Raw genomic sequence first — 17,821 nt, forward strand, 5'->3', positions numbered from 1 at the left:
TGTGAAACAAAAGCTGAGTTTAATCCATTTTATTTTTTAAGTTGGATGGGTTACCCATTCTGCGTTGGTTGGTTCGCTTCAGTGAGCAACAGAGCAGATGTCCCATTCTGCATCAACACTTCCAGCCCGGTTTTATGATTATATGCTTGTTTTTGTTTGTTTGTTTCAGGACCTATAGGACAAACGGGAATGCCGGGTCCTCAGGGAATAAAAGGATCTGACGGGGCTGAGGGTGTGCAGGGAGAGAAAGGAGACCCAGGACCTGTTGGGTTTAAAGGTACTTTTCAGTGCTCATCTTATGTCGTATGTATGCAGCTCTTTGGGACTAAAAATCGACATGGTCCAGGTTTTATTCTCTTTTTTTTTCTGGTCAAACATTTAATTAATGATTAGAACTGAAGCTGCAGCTTTTGTCCTCTTGGAGCTCTAAAAATGTAAAATGTTATGGAGCAGCTCAGTAGCCACATTAAACAGAACACTTTGCTTTTCCGTTTAGCGGTTTCGCCGTAGAAAAAATAAAAAATAAAAATTCCTGTTTCTCCCCAAAGTGTCGTACAACTCACAGCTGAAACTTGTCAACACTCTCACCATTCAAATCACTTCATCCCTAAACACTCAGTTCTCAAATGTCTGTGTAAAATAAAACTACATTAAAAAAAAAACACAACAACAAGGCTTTTATAGGAACCAGAGGTTTTTAGCACTTCTGATTTTACAGCAGGTGCCACTGATTTCTTCTCGCGTTTAGTCACGGAAACTGTAAATCCTTTCACACCCTTTGCAACAGCTGTTTCTGCTGATTTAATAACTTCTCAGCTGTTTAAACTGAGTCAGTGCAAGAAACTCCTACATGAAGTTAAAGGCATAGCGTTTCTTGAAGGGTTGCCTATCGCCCGCTGCCTTTCATGCCAGAGTTTTAAACTAAGATTGTCTTATAAGATCGGATGAAGTTATAGTCATATACCTTTGCTTACAAGTTGTAAGCAATATTAAACACAATCTCATGTGATGTTCCAAGATCTCACATGATTTGTTAGTAATTGAAGTGTGTGTTGAAGCTAAATATCTGTAAAACTGTCTGAGTTGTGTTGACTAATATCAGATAGCTGTCAGCCACCTTGTTCAGTTGTAGACGTACATCCAGTGATAAGTTTCTGAAAGTTTCCTTAAAATATGCCCATTGGTTCGTAAGATATTTTGCTAACAGACAGGCAGCGTTTATTGTAATATTTATGGCGCAGTTCTATAATAAATAGATCTTGGAAGAGTAACTCTCAGCTACTACCACACCAAGTTTTATCTCAGTATCTGTAAAACTGAGTTGTGATCATGTTTGTGTCTGATAAAGTTGCTTGAATCGCGTTGACTCCAAACTTTGATCAGTTGTAGACGTACATCCAGTGATTACTTTCTGATTGTTAATGAGATATTTTGCTAACACTCCAGACAAATGAACACCCTCTCAGACTTACTGACTTCTCCTCTGGTGGCGATGATTAAATAAAAACAGTTTTGTCAGAATTCCAAAATTGTAGTAATTAAAACTGAACTGTTCGTTCAGTAAATTAAAAAAAAAACTAAATTTAATTTAATCTAGCTGTTTCTCAGTGTGGCCGGTGATCATAATATTCACAGAATCAGCTGTTGAAGGTCTAAACTTAACATGAAAACATTACATGAATGTGTTCATATTATGAGCGCGCTGCAAACATTAATCGGACATTGATTATTTTCATAGAGAGCTCATGCATTTTTACAGGTTTAAGCTGGATAGTAACTTTTATACATGATGTGAAATCGTCAGAGCATTCGATGGTCTCTGAACAGCTGAATATACTATTATGTGCAATTAAAAGACACTCAGTGATCTGATTTACTAGTTTTCCATTGAACACTGAATCACACACACGCACTGATGCTTCTAACTTTTAGATCGGGTGTTTAAATCAAACCTCGGTGCAACATGAGCTTATCTCTCCTGTCTCCTTGTTGTTTTTGGCTGTTTTGGATCTGTCTGAGTGTCCATGAAGCTGATATCACCGTCACTCTGGCATCGCCAGCAATAACAATAAAAACTCTCTCGGACAACAATGTTCTGGTGAAGACCTCCCAACCATAATAAGGCGCTGCGCTGTTTTTGCTTCTTGTCGCCAAATGTCATTGTGTGTGTGTGTGTGTACAGTATTTACCGTGCATGTGTGTGTGTTCAGCCAACAGCTGTTGCCAATCAAAGCTGGTTTAGCTGAAATATCCAGTGTTTGAGTCCCACAGTTCCACTATTGGCCATTATCCCCCAAAAACATGGACCAGGATGAGTTGTTGTTTTCTTGCTTGGAGTTGTTATGACCCAGCAGTCTGTATCAGACCTAAATCCAGTTTGTCATGCACTTTATGTTTCTGCAGTGTTTTAAGTAGGAGATATGGCAAGTTAAAAAAGACCCTTCACTTCTAGTTTTGAAGAGGAAATGTTTTTTAGGTGCTTAGGTGTGCACGCTTTGTGTTCCGGGGAGATTTGAGAGAAAACTGTAAGTCCTACAGCAGTGAGAGGCATACTGGGTAAAAGAAGACAAAAACGCCTAGGCTTCGATATGTAATTTCTATATGTACCAAAAAGAGTTGGGGGAGTAAGAAATGTTTGTTTGCAAAAGATTTGAACATTTTAGACAGCTCAAAAGTTAGAAACATCAACTGTCAGCTGAACTTTCTGTGGAAAAGGCGATAAAAGTCATGAACTTAAAGTACGGCTGTGTAAAAACTGTAAAATACATCAAAATGGGAGTTTAGAGACGTAAAGTCCAACTTTCTGTGACCCATTTAAACTCAGAATGATGTTTCTTCTGCGAAGTATGTCTGAGCTGCAGAGCTCCAAAGAGGGGCTGGGCTTTCTCACGTGTTTTACCGAAATCCCACTGATGTGCATCATTTTCTTTCTTGGATTCTTTTGTGAAAGTTGTTTACAGTGTGGGATGTACCGCTACAAGAGGTCAGGCCAAACTATTCTTGATGGAGCCGTGCGTTTTTGATGTATAGTTTCATTTCAAAGCTGCGCAATGAGATGCAGGACAAAAACTTTGAACGGGGTAGTAATGAGTGTATTTCAGTGCTTATGCATTGGAACTTTTAATAACTAATGTAAAGGAGAAACAGTAAGCAAGTTTGCATGAATGCATGATTTTACACCCAGTTCTTTAGGTAAATCTTCAGATCTTTGTTTTCTTACTTTCCATACTCTTCTGCCGACATTGTTTTCCACTTCCTGCTCATCCTGCCTTCTGTCTTTTGCATCACTCCCTTGTGTTTTTTTGCTGCGGCAGCACATCTTCAGCTGTGAACAGCCGCTGTGGAAAAAAAAGTCCAGGTTAAATTGAATGCACATTCTCCCAAACATCTCTGGTGATCATGTGTGGAAACTGCAGAACAGAGGCGCACAAACATGGAGTAAAGCTGTGGAGGAAGTGATAAACAAAAACTCACAAAACTAGACATTTTTGCTGCTTAGCCTCTCTTTTTTCCAGCTTGAGGAAGCCGTTTTAACACGTTTATCTCAGGATTAATCTACTGCAAAGTTCAGGAAAGCTTTCATTCCAAACAGCTGGCTATTTGTTGCTTTTACCCGGAGAAACGGACACATTTTTTTCAGGCCAGACATCTGATTCACAGAAGCAGTTCGGTGACCTCTTACACACAAATCCTAAACATCAACAACCCCATATTTCACCACGGACTGTCACTTGTTTGGCAGACTTGTTTCGATTAGAGAAATGTGTCAAAACAAGAAAAAAAAACAACATTTGTTTTGGAAATCATAGCTGCATGTTGTAATCTGGTGACGCAAGGATTCCTTTTTAGTTTGACATAAATAGAAGAAAACATGGAAAAAGTACCGTGACAGTGATTTTTTTTTTTTTTATTGTTTGAACTAATTGGCAGTTTAGTGAAAAGCCGAGACAAAAAAGATCTTTTTCTCAGATGTTTGGCCACATGCTGGTTGTTTCATGTTTCAGTTCTTTCCCTCAGCTGGGGTCTAGTTGTACGTTTACCATCCACCGATGGGTGAAGAGGTTGTGTGGTAGAAGCAGGAAAACCTCGGAAAACCAGGCACTGGGAAGCTTCATGGTTTATTTTTTTTAGAAGAGGTGATGGACGTGCACAACTGGAAGTTTTAGCTCCTTTTAAAAAAAGAAAAGAATAAAAGCGCTACAGTTCATCTGAAGTTGAACAGGGTTTGTTTCCAGACAGTTTTGTCACTTTTTGTGGCGCTTACAGTTTTTACAGCCGGGCTTTTCATCGTTAAAATCAGCCTCTCTTTTAAAGTGAGGTTCTGTGGAAAGGTGATGAACAATTAACACATTTATCTGTTGTAAATGGCTCTTTAAACAACCTCAGTTTATTTGTCTTTTAAAATGTTTCTTATTTATCATGTTTTTTTAATGTATACTTAATATATTCTTCTTTTGCAGCCTTTGCTTTAGTTTTGTTGACAGCTCAAATGATAAAAACCTTTTGACCTTAGATTGTTTGGTGTAGTAATAAGGGGGTTTTCTTCTGCTCTGTTCAAGGCAGTATTATTGTTTTTGTTTGTTCAGTGAAGTTTTACAGTAAATGAAGGTTTTGCTGGAGTTGAGCGAACGTAGGTTAGGCAAGAGGGGGGTTTCTGACATTGTTGTTTCCAAAAGGTTGACCACATGAGATTGCAAAAGGAGGGAGTTTAGGGTCTCCTAAAACATTGTTTCTGTGTGGATTCAAGGCTGAAACCATGATAAACTGTTGAGAATCCACAAACCACCACTCCCTGGCTGTCTCTGTGCAGTATCTGAATGAACCTCCGATGTGTTTTTGTGCCGCTGAGCGATGTCGTAACACGGCCAAAACAGTCGACGTGTGAAAAGGTGAGCCAGCTTTGTGGCTCAAGGATGTGATGAACTGATGACAAACGATCTGTGTGACCACCCGGCTGCAGGATTTAGAAGACTAAAAAAAAAAAAAACAGATTTATGACTGAGGAGAAGCTTGACAAACTTTGTATTTATTTGAAGAATTTGATTAACCACAAAGTTCCTCAGTGCTCGCTTCATTTCTGAAAGCTCACATCTATGAGGAACAATCCGGCTCCGTTAGTGATTTATGAACAGTCAGAGGCAGCCTAAAGACAGACTGGTCTTTGCAGCCATTTTGTTAAACTGTTTAACGAAAGTGCCAATAGTTTAACTACAACCAGATTGACAAGCTAATGGCTAATTTTAGCAAAGCTAAAACCAAAGTAGACTGCTGCCTTAAATCGACTGAAATCAGAGATTTCATAGCAGTTTATGCAATTTTTTTTCTGTTCATACTGACATCAATTTGAATAAGTTCTTCCAGCATGAATATTGTGATGATTTGCAGGAAGTGCCCCTGGATGCACCCGAAGTGCTACAGCTGTTACCGCTAGTTTACAAAACGTAAAGGATTATAAAATAGTTTTCCTGAACCAACATGAAATGTCTTTTAGGTTCAGAATTCAGTTTGGGTCTGGTCAGAATTAAGTTAATTTTTCTCCAACCTGAGGTAAAACAGAAAGCTATCTGCAACAGGTAAGATATGAACTGCTTATAAACTTTCCTCATGACCTATCTTCAAAAGATCCGAATTATCCCTTTCAGTGATGAAGCTTTAAAAAAAATCACAAAATCACCCTCACACTGAAACTTATCGGAAAGCTAAATTCATTGTTTAAGAATCACTGACCTTTATTAACCGGAGTAATTAAAAATAAAAAAAGTTTAGTAAATTTTACTCGCCGCCTCTTTCCGTACCACCGGCATCCAAACTGAACTTCCTGGCACTTGAAGGCCTCGCTGTCGCCTGTGGCTCAGCAGTAGCTCATGGCGTGTTTGTGTTTTTCCAACAGTATAATTTAGATGTTAGGCTGTGGTTAAAACGCATGAAGCTCTGACAGCTGAGGACGTCACAGTCAGGGTGTGGTGGATAAGAGACACACACAGGCACTAAAAACATGGCCACCTCCGCTGACACCTACACTGTGGTCTTACGTGTTTTTATATAAAAAAGAGTCAAATTAAAGGTGGGATGAATGCCCAGTTTAGGCTAATCGTCCTATAGGCTCATGGTAAAAACAGATTTGTGGTTTTAAAACCTCCATGGTTTTTTATTTTTTCTAGTTTGGCACCGAATTGTACGTTAAAATGAAAACAAATGAGAAATAATTGTATCCATAAAGGTGGCACAATTTAGCAGAGTAATTTTGCAGTTTTGCTTTCTTTTTTTTTAAATCCAGCATTCACACTTGCATACAAAACATACCCCACCTTAACAAAATCCATCTGTTTTTATACTCGAGGTAAATGAAGCGCAGGAATCGGGGCAGTGTCCTCTAATTTCTACATCCTAATGCCTGCAGTGAAGACGATTACAGGGCTCCTTATTTAAAGGTTTCTGCTCAAAATGACTTCAAGATCAAGGAGAGGAAACGGGTGTGAGATAAAGAAAAATATTGTTTTTAAACGTGAAACTGTCCTGGTAATTACCATTATGGGATGTGTTGTGGTTGACTGTGTTTAACGCATCTGGACGATTGTTTTGATCGTTCAGCTGATTTTTCTTTCCAACTCATTGTTTTTATGTATTGTTAAATTATCTTTCTCTTGTTAAAATGACGTGAAGTAACAATTATTTTTCTGTCGTCAGGAGACAGAGGAGAGCGAGGCTTCAAAGGGGAGAAAGGTGATCGAGGAGAACGAGGAGAAAAAATAGGTGAGAACCGAAAAATGATCTTCTTGGAGAACAGGAACGTTTTCCTGTTAACACCAATAAAGCTGCTCTGAGACAACATGAAGAATAAACCTCGGTCTTGGCTTCAAGCCACTGGTTTCCTGTTTCCAGATTGATTTTTAAATTTTGCGGCACCATTTAATGTAAGTAAAGTGAGGCCAAGAGGTCTCAGAACAAATGTGCTATTTTTCTATTTGTATTTTATTTAGTTTCTGAGGTAAAACCATTACCTGTGCGTGTGCATGTACCTGTCTGTTAGCAAAATAGTTCATAACCACTTGATGAGTTTCATTGAAACTTTCAAAGTAATGCCACTGCCTTTCATGCCACAGCTTTAGATTAAAATCATCTCATGATGAGAAATGAGTTACGGTCATTTTTGTCAAACCTTGAAAGTACCTTTGTATGATCTCATGTTCAGAGTATGTGTAGACCAGAGGTGTCCAATCCTGGTCCTGGAGGGCTACCATCCTGCATGTTTTCCTTGTTTCTCTGCTCCAACACCTGATTCAGAGGTTAAATCACCTCTTCATGTTCTGCAGAAGCCTGTTAATCACCAATTGATTCAAATCAGGTGTTGGAGCAGAGAAACAAGTAAAACTTGCAGGATGGTGGCCCTGAGGACCAGGATTGGACACCCCTGGTGTAGAGGATGATTCTCAGCTACTACCATATCAAAGTTTAGCTCAATATCTTTAAAACTGACCAAGTTATTACCATTTTTGCGTTGGTTAATTGACTCTAAAAATTAATCAGTTAACAGATTATTCATCCATCCAGTTTCCTTTTACCTGCTTCTCCTTTCTGGGTCGCGGGGAGCTGGTGCTGACCTCAAACAGCCACTGTGCAAGAGACGGGGGACACCCTGAACAGGGACAAATAGAGACATCCATTCACTCCCTCACCTAGGGACAGTTTAGAGTTACCAATTAACCTAACCTTAAGACCAAAACCAGCCTTCTGCTGTTTTGTTTTTCCTCTCTTAACAACTGAATATCAGACGTTGTGATGTTTACATGTTCAGACCTGATGAGACACCTACATGTGGATCTTATTCTCTTGATTTTTGTCAAAGTATGTTGGTTCAAGAACCCTTAAGAGCCGTAATGAGCATGTTGTTAAGGGTTTAAGCCTTTTAAGGATATGTTAAAGAAAATGTCAATCTGTATAGAAGTGTGTGTGTGTGGGGGGGGGGGTTTCTTCCAATATTTGTCTTTGTTACATCACCCCAGCTGTTCTGCTTGTTCTGCCCTTACCATGGGAGAGGATCACATCAAATCAACATGATCCTTCAACCACATAAATGCTGTTTCTGCCCAGAACAGAACCGTCAGAGATCAGTTCTTTCCCCACATCGTTTACGGGACATGAATGTTTGAGGTCTTGCAGAAAGAAAACTGGACTGAGTCCACGTGCCGCAGGTTGTAACAAATATCAGATAACAACATGCATTTTTCTGCCACAAATCTCATATGGTTGACTTATTACTGGCTGTTTAACTTGGATCTTTTTCCCACGTCGGAATGTGCATTTGGTACCTGCGTTTCATTCACACATGTTGGACGTTAACGTTAAATAAAACTGCTTCACAGGACATTATGTCACTGAAAAGATCAAGTGTTTTAGCTTTGATGAAAATGTCAGCAGCTTGGATCAGTCGTCTAACATCTCCAGCTCACGTTGCAGTGTTTAAAGCTACAAAACATTTGTCTTAAAGTGTCTATGAGCTCAAATTTGTGTTTGAGTGTTTAATGACCAGTTTTAGAGAAGGAAAATATGTTGTTGCTTTTCTAGAAATCCATTCAAACATCTTGATATCCTCTAAATTGTCCCTAGGTGAGAACATGAATGGTTGTTTGACTCTATGTGTCCCTGTGATGGACTTGCTTCTTGTCCAGGGACTAGAAGAAAATGGATGGCTGGATTATTCAGATTACTGAGCGTGACCTGATCAGACCAGTTTAGCTCCCTTTTTGTTTCCCTTAACTGTTGGCTCTAAGGTTTAATGTACTATAGTTTAAACCTCTGTCTGTGTACGTTTTGTTCCTTGCTCATGAGTTTTAAGGTCATGACTGCTGGTCCTGCATGTGAGGCTTTACTGTACAGGACTTGCACACCAACCATTCAGACTAGTTTACTCCTCTTCAGGACGCACCAAATGTCCCCAAGTGTCAGGATCGGTGGAAAGCAAAATGAACCCAGAGTGCAGACTCATCATAAAGGAAAAGACTAATTTATTGACTAACAAATCAAGAAAGCAAAAGGCTGGCGATGCAGCAAAAAAACTAATAACAAAAATACAGAGCAAGGCAAGGCATGCGATCAAGAGACAGGAAACAAGAGACAACAAACCAGCAAGTGAGTGGAGGAGATGACCGGGTTTTTAAACACAGGAGGTAATTAAGGGAAGTGGGCACAGGTGAGCGATGCAACAGGTGAAGATGGGCGTGGCAGGAAGACAACAAGAATTAAACCAAAACCCAGATGACTAAATAATAAAATAAAAGAAACAATAAACCCAAATAGAAACAGAAACTCAAGCACCAAGACACAAAGCCAAAAACAATTGAATTCATGACACCCAAGACATTCAGAAATGGATTACATGTAAACACGCTGCAAACCTAATTTCACATACAGCCACTGGCCAGTTTTTTACCTGTTCAGTGCTTCTGAATCAGCCAATCACGTGACAGCAACGTGGCGAAGACGACTTGAAGTTCAAGAAATGGGATTTAAGTGATGATTCGTTAATAATTTTAACAAGAAATTGACGAAGAAATTATGTTAAAGGTGTCTTACAACATGCATAGCATTGGGGGAAAAAGATCAAAAACAGAACAACTGAGATTTATCACCAAGGAAATACTTTTAATGCATTATAAACTCTAAAACTATGATTTCCAAAATAACTCCGCTGTGGATCTAAAACACTCTGTGCTGTAAGTAAGTTGCTTTATGTTGAGATTTAGAAAGGATAAAGAAACTATAATCATTTCATGATGTTGGATATTATATGTATCCTCTAAATTCAGCAGAGACTGATTAGATTACTTTTAAATGACCTGCATCACTGAGTTTTGCTTTTCAGAACAAAAATAACAAACATAAGTCCAGCATTTTTCCTAAAAAGGGGGATTTTCCTGTGTGTGTATGTAACAAAACACTAATTTTCCTCTTTATTTTGAGTCCATTTCAGCTTTTGGAGTATTTTTTTCCTGGTCAGCTGACACATTAACTGACAGATAGCATCTGGTGTGTGAAAGCTGATCTCAAGGGGCTTTCGTTATGAGGAGTGGATTTAATGTTCGACAGGCTGTTTGAACACCTCTGCAGCTACAGGCATCCAACTCAAATCGTTTCTGCTTTCTGATGCTGTTCAGGGATTGGTTCTGGGACCTGGAGTTGTTTTAATATTATTCTTAGAATTTTAAACTCTGCTTTAATGCTTCTCCTGCATGACCCGTCAAATTAAAGCCAGTCGACAGAATAACACAATTATGCTTTAAGGATTTCTTTTTTTTTTTTTTTGGACAAATCTGTCTTGTTTTTTTTTTGTTGCTAGGGCAGAAAAATTCAGCTCCACAATAATTTACTGATTTGGTGAACGGTTGAGCACAGAAATGTCCATGTTGAAAGCTTTAACTGAATAAAAACTATCGTTCCTGTCAAAGGAACATATAACACCTAATGCTTTGTATGCCACAGTTTTAAACAAAGACCTTGCAGTACATGTTGAGGATTACTTTCAGCTACTACCACATCAAGCTTTACCACAGTATTTATAAAATTAACTGAATTATATCCATTTTAATGTTTCCTAAAGCCAGTTTACTGGGAATCTAGACCAGGGGTGTCAAACCCAGTGATGCAAGGGGGCCAAAATTAAATATTTGGTCCTAGCCAAGGGCCTATCACGATCAATATTTATTAAAAATTACATAAATTAACTTTGGTTTTAGATGCATTATGTCAAATCATCCATATAGAAAAATCAAAGACCTTTTCCCAGTTACAGATTATACAGAATTTAGAGCAAACAGACTTTAATGAACACAGACAAATAGATCAAACTTCAAAAAGCTCATCGTTAGCTGTCATTTCTTACGCCTCACTCAGCTTTTAAATGAATTTGTTAACATTAAAACAGATTTTTCAACAAAAACCTGATCATACAGAAATTAAAACTATATATTGTTGGCTTCTAAGTCGCTGTCAGAGAAAACTTCACTAATTAGGCTCAGTTTCTTTAAGCAAAAAAAGAATCAGAGACTCGATCTGAACCAGACTAGAGGGCCGGATGAAATGTTACAGAGGGCCGGATCTGGCCCGTGGGCCTTGAGTTTGACACGTGTGCTCTAGAATCAGGTTGAACTCCAGATGTTTACTGGATGTCGAGGTACGTCCAGTTAATATTTCCTTTATTACAAAACATCTGTTAGCAAAATATCTCATGAACCGCTCTACAAACACAGGCAATTAAATTATCATTCGCCTTTCATGGCAACAAACAAACAAACAGTGGTTCATTTTCTTATTTATACCATTTCGACTGCAGAATCATACTTAATTCGAGTTTCCTGTGGTCTTTTGTATGACAAGTTACTGTAATCTGCATTTAATCTTGTGGAGGAGAAGAGAGTGCAGAAGATACGTCAGCAAGCTGCTGACTGTAATTGTTTTATATTCACCAAATTTAGGTACTCCATTACTTAGCAAACTAGCTGTATTTTCTCAAATCTCTAACTGTTGTTTTAAAACCTTCAGTGTGCCCCAAGAAGAGTTGAAATTAAAGCAACAATTAGCCAAAGTGTGGAGGGAAGAGGCAATAAAAAGGCAGCATAAAAGAAACTCAAAAGAGTAAAAGTTGAGCGACGACAGCATCTGAGTCTTTGAGGCATGTTTCATGAACAGATGGAACTAGTTACTGTTGTCCTGAAGCCATTTGGTCCCGCTCGGTCCAAACTCTCCCTGCCTGCCAGATAAACATTAATAATCTGCAATCACTCCGTGCTCTGGCTGCGTTCTGGTTCTGCGAGGCTCGAACCGCCTGGATGATCGTCAGAACTTGGAGCTGCTTCGTTTACATCCTGTGAAATCTCATCTCAAGCTGCGAGGCTTGTTCGGTCTAAATTAAGCAACATGCCTGTTTTCTTTTCATCCGGTGTCCAAGTTGAACACGAGTGCTGTTGGCCCGTGAAGCCTGGATCAATTAAAAGATTCTTTTTGTTGTTTTTTTTTTTAAATTGTGTAATGCTGACTCAGCATTCACATTTTCCTTTTTTGTCAACAAACTGTTCAGCTCATTCAGCTATGACATTTCGTACACTTTTCAAATTATTTAACTTTATTTACAAATATTATACTAATTGAAATACATTGAGATCTAATCAGTTCCTTTAAAAACATTTTTTTATTTTGCAATCTGCTTCAGCTTAATTGCTATTTTTTGTCTTATGCTACTTTTAGCTAATGTTCTGTACTTTAACTAACCTGTAGTTGTTTTAAGCTACCATTTTGGTACTTTTGTTTTTTCTGCTCGTGTTCTGCATCTTTTAACTTTAAGCAGGCAGTATTCACGCTGAATTTTTACAGAAAAAGCAGTTTCTCTCGTTACGTTAAGAAGTATTTATCTGTTGTTGTTTTTTTAAAATGAGATCCTCAGCTGTTCTGTGGGTTTTGTCTTCATCGTGTCATGATCTTTTGGTTTTGTGTACGTTTGTCGCTCTTCATTGTGTTCTCATTTTAGGTGTTTAAAGTTGTTTCAGCTCCTTTTTTATTTCGAAATGATTTGCATCACAAATATGTGCTATAACTCAGTCAGTTTGGCAGATATTGAGCTGAAATCTGGTGTGGTAGTAGTGGAGTGTCATCCTAAACATATAGTCTGAGCTCTAATAAATCATATGAGATCTTTGTTTAAAACAGTGGCGTTTAGTTTTGACTGAAATAATAAAAAAGCAAAGAACTTGAGGTTGGAATTGTTTAAATAAAATCGACTGCTGCGTTTATTCTGGTTGATATTAAAATAGGACGGGGCGGTGAATGCAATGTGTTTGACAGAATAATGGGAGATTAATAAAACGCAGTCCGAATTTATGAGACGAACTTCCTGTGCGGATGGTGTGTCTGACTTCACGCTGCAGCTCGCCGACATCAGTCCCGATGATGAGATGTCCAGAAATGCGTAGCTCTGGATGTCATGTGTGTGACTGTTTACATCTCCTCCTCATTTCCTCTCTGCCGATTGGACGGTGATAAATCATATCAACTGTATGAGTGCAGCTGCTGCATAGTTTCAAAAGATGCAAATCCAAAAAAACGTCTCGAGGCACCCCTCGTTTCTTTTTATTTTGCTCCCAAGAACGCAGATTTTCTTACCTGAAAGCCAAACTGTGATAACTAAACCAGGGGTCTCCAATCCTGGTCCTCAGAGCCACTAACCTGCAGGTTTTCCTTGTTTCTCTGCTCCAACAGACCTGATCCAGAGGTTAAATCACCTCTTCATGTTCTGCAGAAGCCTGTTGATCACCTATTGATTCAGATCAGGTGTTGGAGCAGAAGAACAAGTAAAACATGCAGGACGGTGGCCCTGAGGACCAGGGTTCGACACCTCTGGCCTAAACAGTCAGCAAAATAATCTCATGAACCACTGAACAGAATTTAATGAAACTTTCAGGAAATAACCACTGAATGTAATGCTAAAACTGATTTTCGGAGCCAGTGTGATTCAAGATGGCCGCTACAGCCAGCTGACCTTAAAAACACATAATTGGCTACAACATAGTCAGTTTTATGAATATTGAGTTGAAATTTGGTCTGCTTGTAGCTGAATATTACAACACAGCTTGGACTTTTGCGTTTGTGCATCTTGTTTTTCTTTTCCATCATTTTCAACATAAAACATAAAAGGAGAGGCGATATGTATGCCACTGAGAACCCAAACCCTTGAATTAATCCGTTCATTTCAGAATTTCTCTCCAGATTTTTTTTGTCTTTCTTCTGTCCTTCCCTCGGTTTTCACATCCAGTTCAGATCTCCAATAGGGTGACTGGATAAATGCTAACAGATGCCTTCTGTGAAGTTCTGAGGAACAAAGTTGTGAATTTCAAAATCCTCCAAGCAGACAGCGTCAGATCTGTGAGATTACTGCCAGATTATTGGACGTCTATCACTGAGGGGGAAGAAAGGACAGAACTGGAAACCCCAAATTTTACAAGAGGAGAAAAATTGAAAGTCCCTAAAGTCATTTTATTTATTAGTTTAGTTGAATCAAAGGCAATTTGTATGGTTTATGGAAAATTTAGTTTTAAGTGTGTCGATAAAGAGCCTGTTCATCCCCGCTTGTTTTCATAATGCTTTGAATAACAGTATTTGATTAAACTCCATAAACACTTGCAATAAATAAAATTATTTCCACTTTCTGACTTCAAAGTCTTGTGAACAAATGCAAAGGTTTTTAACTTGATGGTGTTGGAAAGAAGATAAAAGACTGTCAGCAGTTTCAATAAATATTCGGAGAAAACATGTAAAAATGGCTCCAGAGACAGAGCTCCGTGTTTACAGATTATTAGAACAACATGTTGATGTTTACGTGTGTGTTTTGCAGTCGAGGAGGCGCTGGTGCGGTTAGTGAACGGGTCCGGACCTCACGAGGGCCGCGTGGAGGTGTTCCACGAGCGGCGCTGGGGGACGGTGTGCGACGACGTCTGGGACAAGAAGGACGGAGACGTGGTCTGCAGGATGCTGGGATACAGAGGAGCAGCCGAGGTCCACAGGACGGGACGTTTTGGTCAAGGTACGGCAGGACATGGCTTTCTTACCACTTTCTTACCACCTGTCCAGGAATTAACACCAACTGCTGAAAGTTAAAGGCGGACAATCATATTTTCACATGTTTGTTACTAAATAACCTCATAAACCACTGGATTCATTTTAATGAAATTTGGAGAAAGTATCTACAGCTAATTGATGTTTGTAAGCAGCTCAATTCAAGATGGCCACCACATCCAACTGAGCTCGGACAACACACAAGTGACTATACTTCAGACGATTTACAAATATTGAGCTAAAAAAATTTTTAAATCAAAAGATCTTTAGAAAACCTTAATTTGTATTTTGGGAAGTTGACGTTTTAATTTTAGTATCATGGGATAATATACTGAAGTACAAACATTATATCAGTTTATACATCAGTATAATGAATATTATAGACATTATAGGGGAAGTGGTGCAGTGGTTAAGTCATATAACAGAAGATTAAGGGATCAAACGCCGGTGCTGCCGACCTCTGACCAACCCAGACTCTGTAATAAGTGAGAAACATGGAAATGATGCCATCGTGGCTCAAAGGTCGCCCGGACTAACAAGGTCCGCTTCAGATGTTGGGGAACCAGGACATCTAATTGTTACAGTCCGGTTTCACTGTGCCGGACACGCAACATAAAGAGTCCAGACTAGATTACACCATGCAACGTTTTATCGAACCAAGTCCGGACACAAGAGTAACTCTGGTAGCTCAGGCAAAATAAACAAAAGAGTGGGAGAAACCTCAACCTCTCCCCTCACCCTGCCTCGAGATCTTATCCTACAACCAAAAACGGGAAAAACCCACTAATACCTGAGACTCCCAGACTCAAAACAGTCTAACCAGGTGGCCCGCAGGTGCACATCACAATGACTATTTAAAAATGAGCGGGGGCGAGGAATCAGCGTCAGCGATCAGGTGTTCTTCCGGACTCCCTCCGCCTGCCTGGTAGGTGGAGTCAGGGCCGTAGCCAGACTTCAAAAAATCCTGAAGTCAACTACTCATTCTCCCCCTGCACATCAGTTACAATGAAGACCAAAATTGGAAGAAGACTTTGTCTCCCAGGTAGAGAACCTGAGCTTGAACAGAACCACCACACCTGACACGGACCTCGTTAAATCGGGCCACTCCAAACTCTGAACCCATGATCTTCATGTGCAAAGAGTTGTATAACTTCAGATAACCTCTGCGCCAACCAACCCCCAAACTCCAAGAGATCCGTGTCCAGAAGAGCTCAGTCCTAGGAACAGCTAAGGTACCGAACAGAACCCTGAAGGCCTCTGGTGGAGAACCCGAGCTTGAAGTGAAGTGGAACCATCATGTGGAAAAATAGGACTTCCTCTAAGATGTTTTACTTTTTCATTCAGATTCTCAAAGCTTCATTAGAAGACATAACTATTTTTTTTAAGGACAGTTTTGTATTTTATTAACTCTGGTGTTTTTGCCGTTGAGTGGTACTAGTTGACCGGTGCCCCATAATGCAGCAGGGATTAATATTAAAGTTTTATTGCTAAGACTTTGAGAGCCAAAAGCCATGAAGGAACCGTCTCAGAGGTGAGATTTATTTTTCGTTCTCTCTCTCTCTCTCCATTTAATGTCATTTACGGATCAGCCTTACATCATCCAGAAACTCTGTCCTGCCAGAAAAAAAGGGAGAAAAATGGGGAAAAAATCATTTTCTTCCAAGGGACACCCTTCATATAATAACAGAGGATTACATCATGGCTGGATTCAAATATAAACAAGCTGGAAATCAAATGATTTTTTTTTCAGATGAGACACTAATCTGTCTGATTGATGGGATTTACAAGCTTTCAGTTTTTTATTTTTTCCTTGGCCTAGATTAGACGACAACCAAAACATCCAGCTGTGGATCTTCTGAAGTGTTACGTAATCATTCAATTAAGTGCCTTGGGTCGTTAAAGTCGACCTAAAGTTTGTCTAATTTTACCATTATTTCACCGAATGCATTTAAGCACTGAAACGTTGTGATATTTCTGGGGTTGATTGTGTTTTAAACTGAAGTTAAAAGTGACAAAAAGCAAAGTGTTTTCAAACAAATGAAGAAACACTTGGTTAATTTGTAGTTTCTTTTCAATTTTGTGGTCAAAATCTGAACATTTCATCTTTTTTTTGAGAATTTATGTCAACTCCACCATTTTTAAACACCAGTAGTTTTTTATAGTTGTTGTTTTTAGTGGACATAACAACTAGAAACTGAAAAATGACTTTTAACAACCATTTTGGTCAAACTTTGAAAATAACGTGATGGTCAACCAGATAACGTGATATCACAGTATGTGTTGTTAACGACTCTCAGACGGTTTCACAGACATCGAGCTAAAATCTGATGAGGCGGAAGCTGATTTCCAGACATTTTCTGTAGCTGGGGTGGCCATTTTGGGCTGGATTGGACCCAAAGGTTATTCAGTTGTAGGCGTACATCCAATGATTAGTTTCTGAAAGTTTCATTAAAATCTGTGCAGTGGTTTGTTGGACAACAAAGGTTTGTGACGTTGTGCTCAGAGGACGTGTTGAGGACGATGCTCAGCTACCATTAAACTCAATTTTAGCTCAATCTTTGTGAGTTACAGATATTTTTGTGCCTTCTAAGGTCAGTCGACTGTGGCGGCCATCTTAAATTGGGTTGAGTCAAAATGTGATCAGTTGTATTCGACGAACATTCTGATAATTTTATGAATTCATGGCAAAGTTTTAAACACAGATTTCACACAATCAGCCATCAAAGTATAAGTTGGGGATTAGTCTCAGCGATTTATAGCCATTTCTGTGTTTTCCTGAGATGTGGCAGCCATCTTGAACTGGATTGGCTCCAAAGGTTGTTTACTTATAGATGTGAATTCAGTGATTACTTTCTCAAAGTTTCATTAAGTGCTTTGCCTTCGAGGGCAGGCGATAAAAAGGCCTTTAGCGAAGTGTAACGATCCGTTTTCTGCAGGCTGAAATGTTCTTTCGTCGTTAATTTCTGCATCTATGCATCAGTCCTGGGTGTTCCTCTGAAATCCCACACAGAGTTTCTGATGATCTGGCGGGTGTTTGTTAAATGGAAGTTTCGTAAACGTGTAAGCAGAGCTATAAATGCGTTAAAATTCAGATTAAACCATTTAAAGGTTCACGTAAACTGACACGAGCGCTGGAACAGCCGGGTTGAAACACTTGCTGCTTTCAAGATGTCAGGTTTTCCTCCCGGGGCTTCAGCTTTTACTTCTGAATCCTAAAACA

The 17,821-nt window shown here is 39.2% G+C and overlaps 1 protein-coding gene across 1 annotated transcript in view; it reads left to right on the forward strand.

Annotated features, from left to right (window-relative positions):
* scara5 (scavenger receptor class A, member 5 (putative)) overlaps window positions 1–17,821 on the forward strand; it is a 61,882-nt gene that overhangs the window by 40,038 nt on the left and 4,023 nt on the right. The window contains exons 10-12 of the mRNA XM_017438169.3: window positions 170–277; window positions 6,688–6,753; window positions 14,381–14,569. Of these exons, the coding sequence (XP_017293658.1) occupies window positions 170–277; window positions 6,688–6,753; window positions 14,381–14,569 (363 nt within the window). The remainder of the gene's footprint in view (window positions 1–169; window positions 278–6,687; window positions 6,754–14,380; window positions 14,570–17,821) is intronic.

The sequence above is a fragment of the Kryptolebias marmoratus genome, linkage group LG19 (assembly GCF_001649575.2).
Source record: "Kryptolebias marmoratus isolate JLee-2015 linkage group LG19, ASM164957v2, whole genome shotgun sequence".
Taxonomy (NCBI): Eukaryota; Metazoa; Chordata; class Actinopteri; order Cyprinodontiformes; family Rivulidae; genus Kryptolebias; species Kryptolebias marmoratus.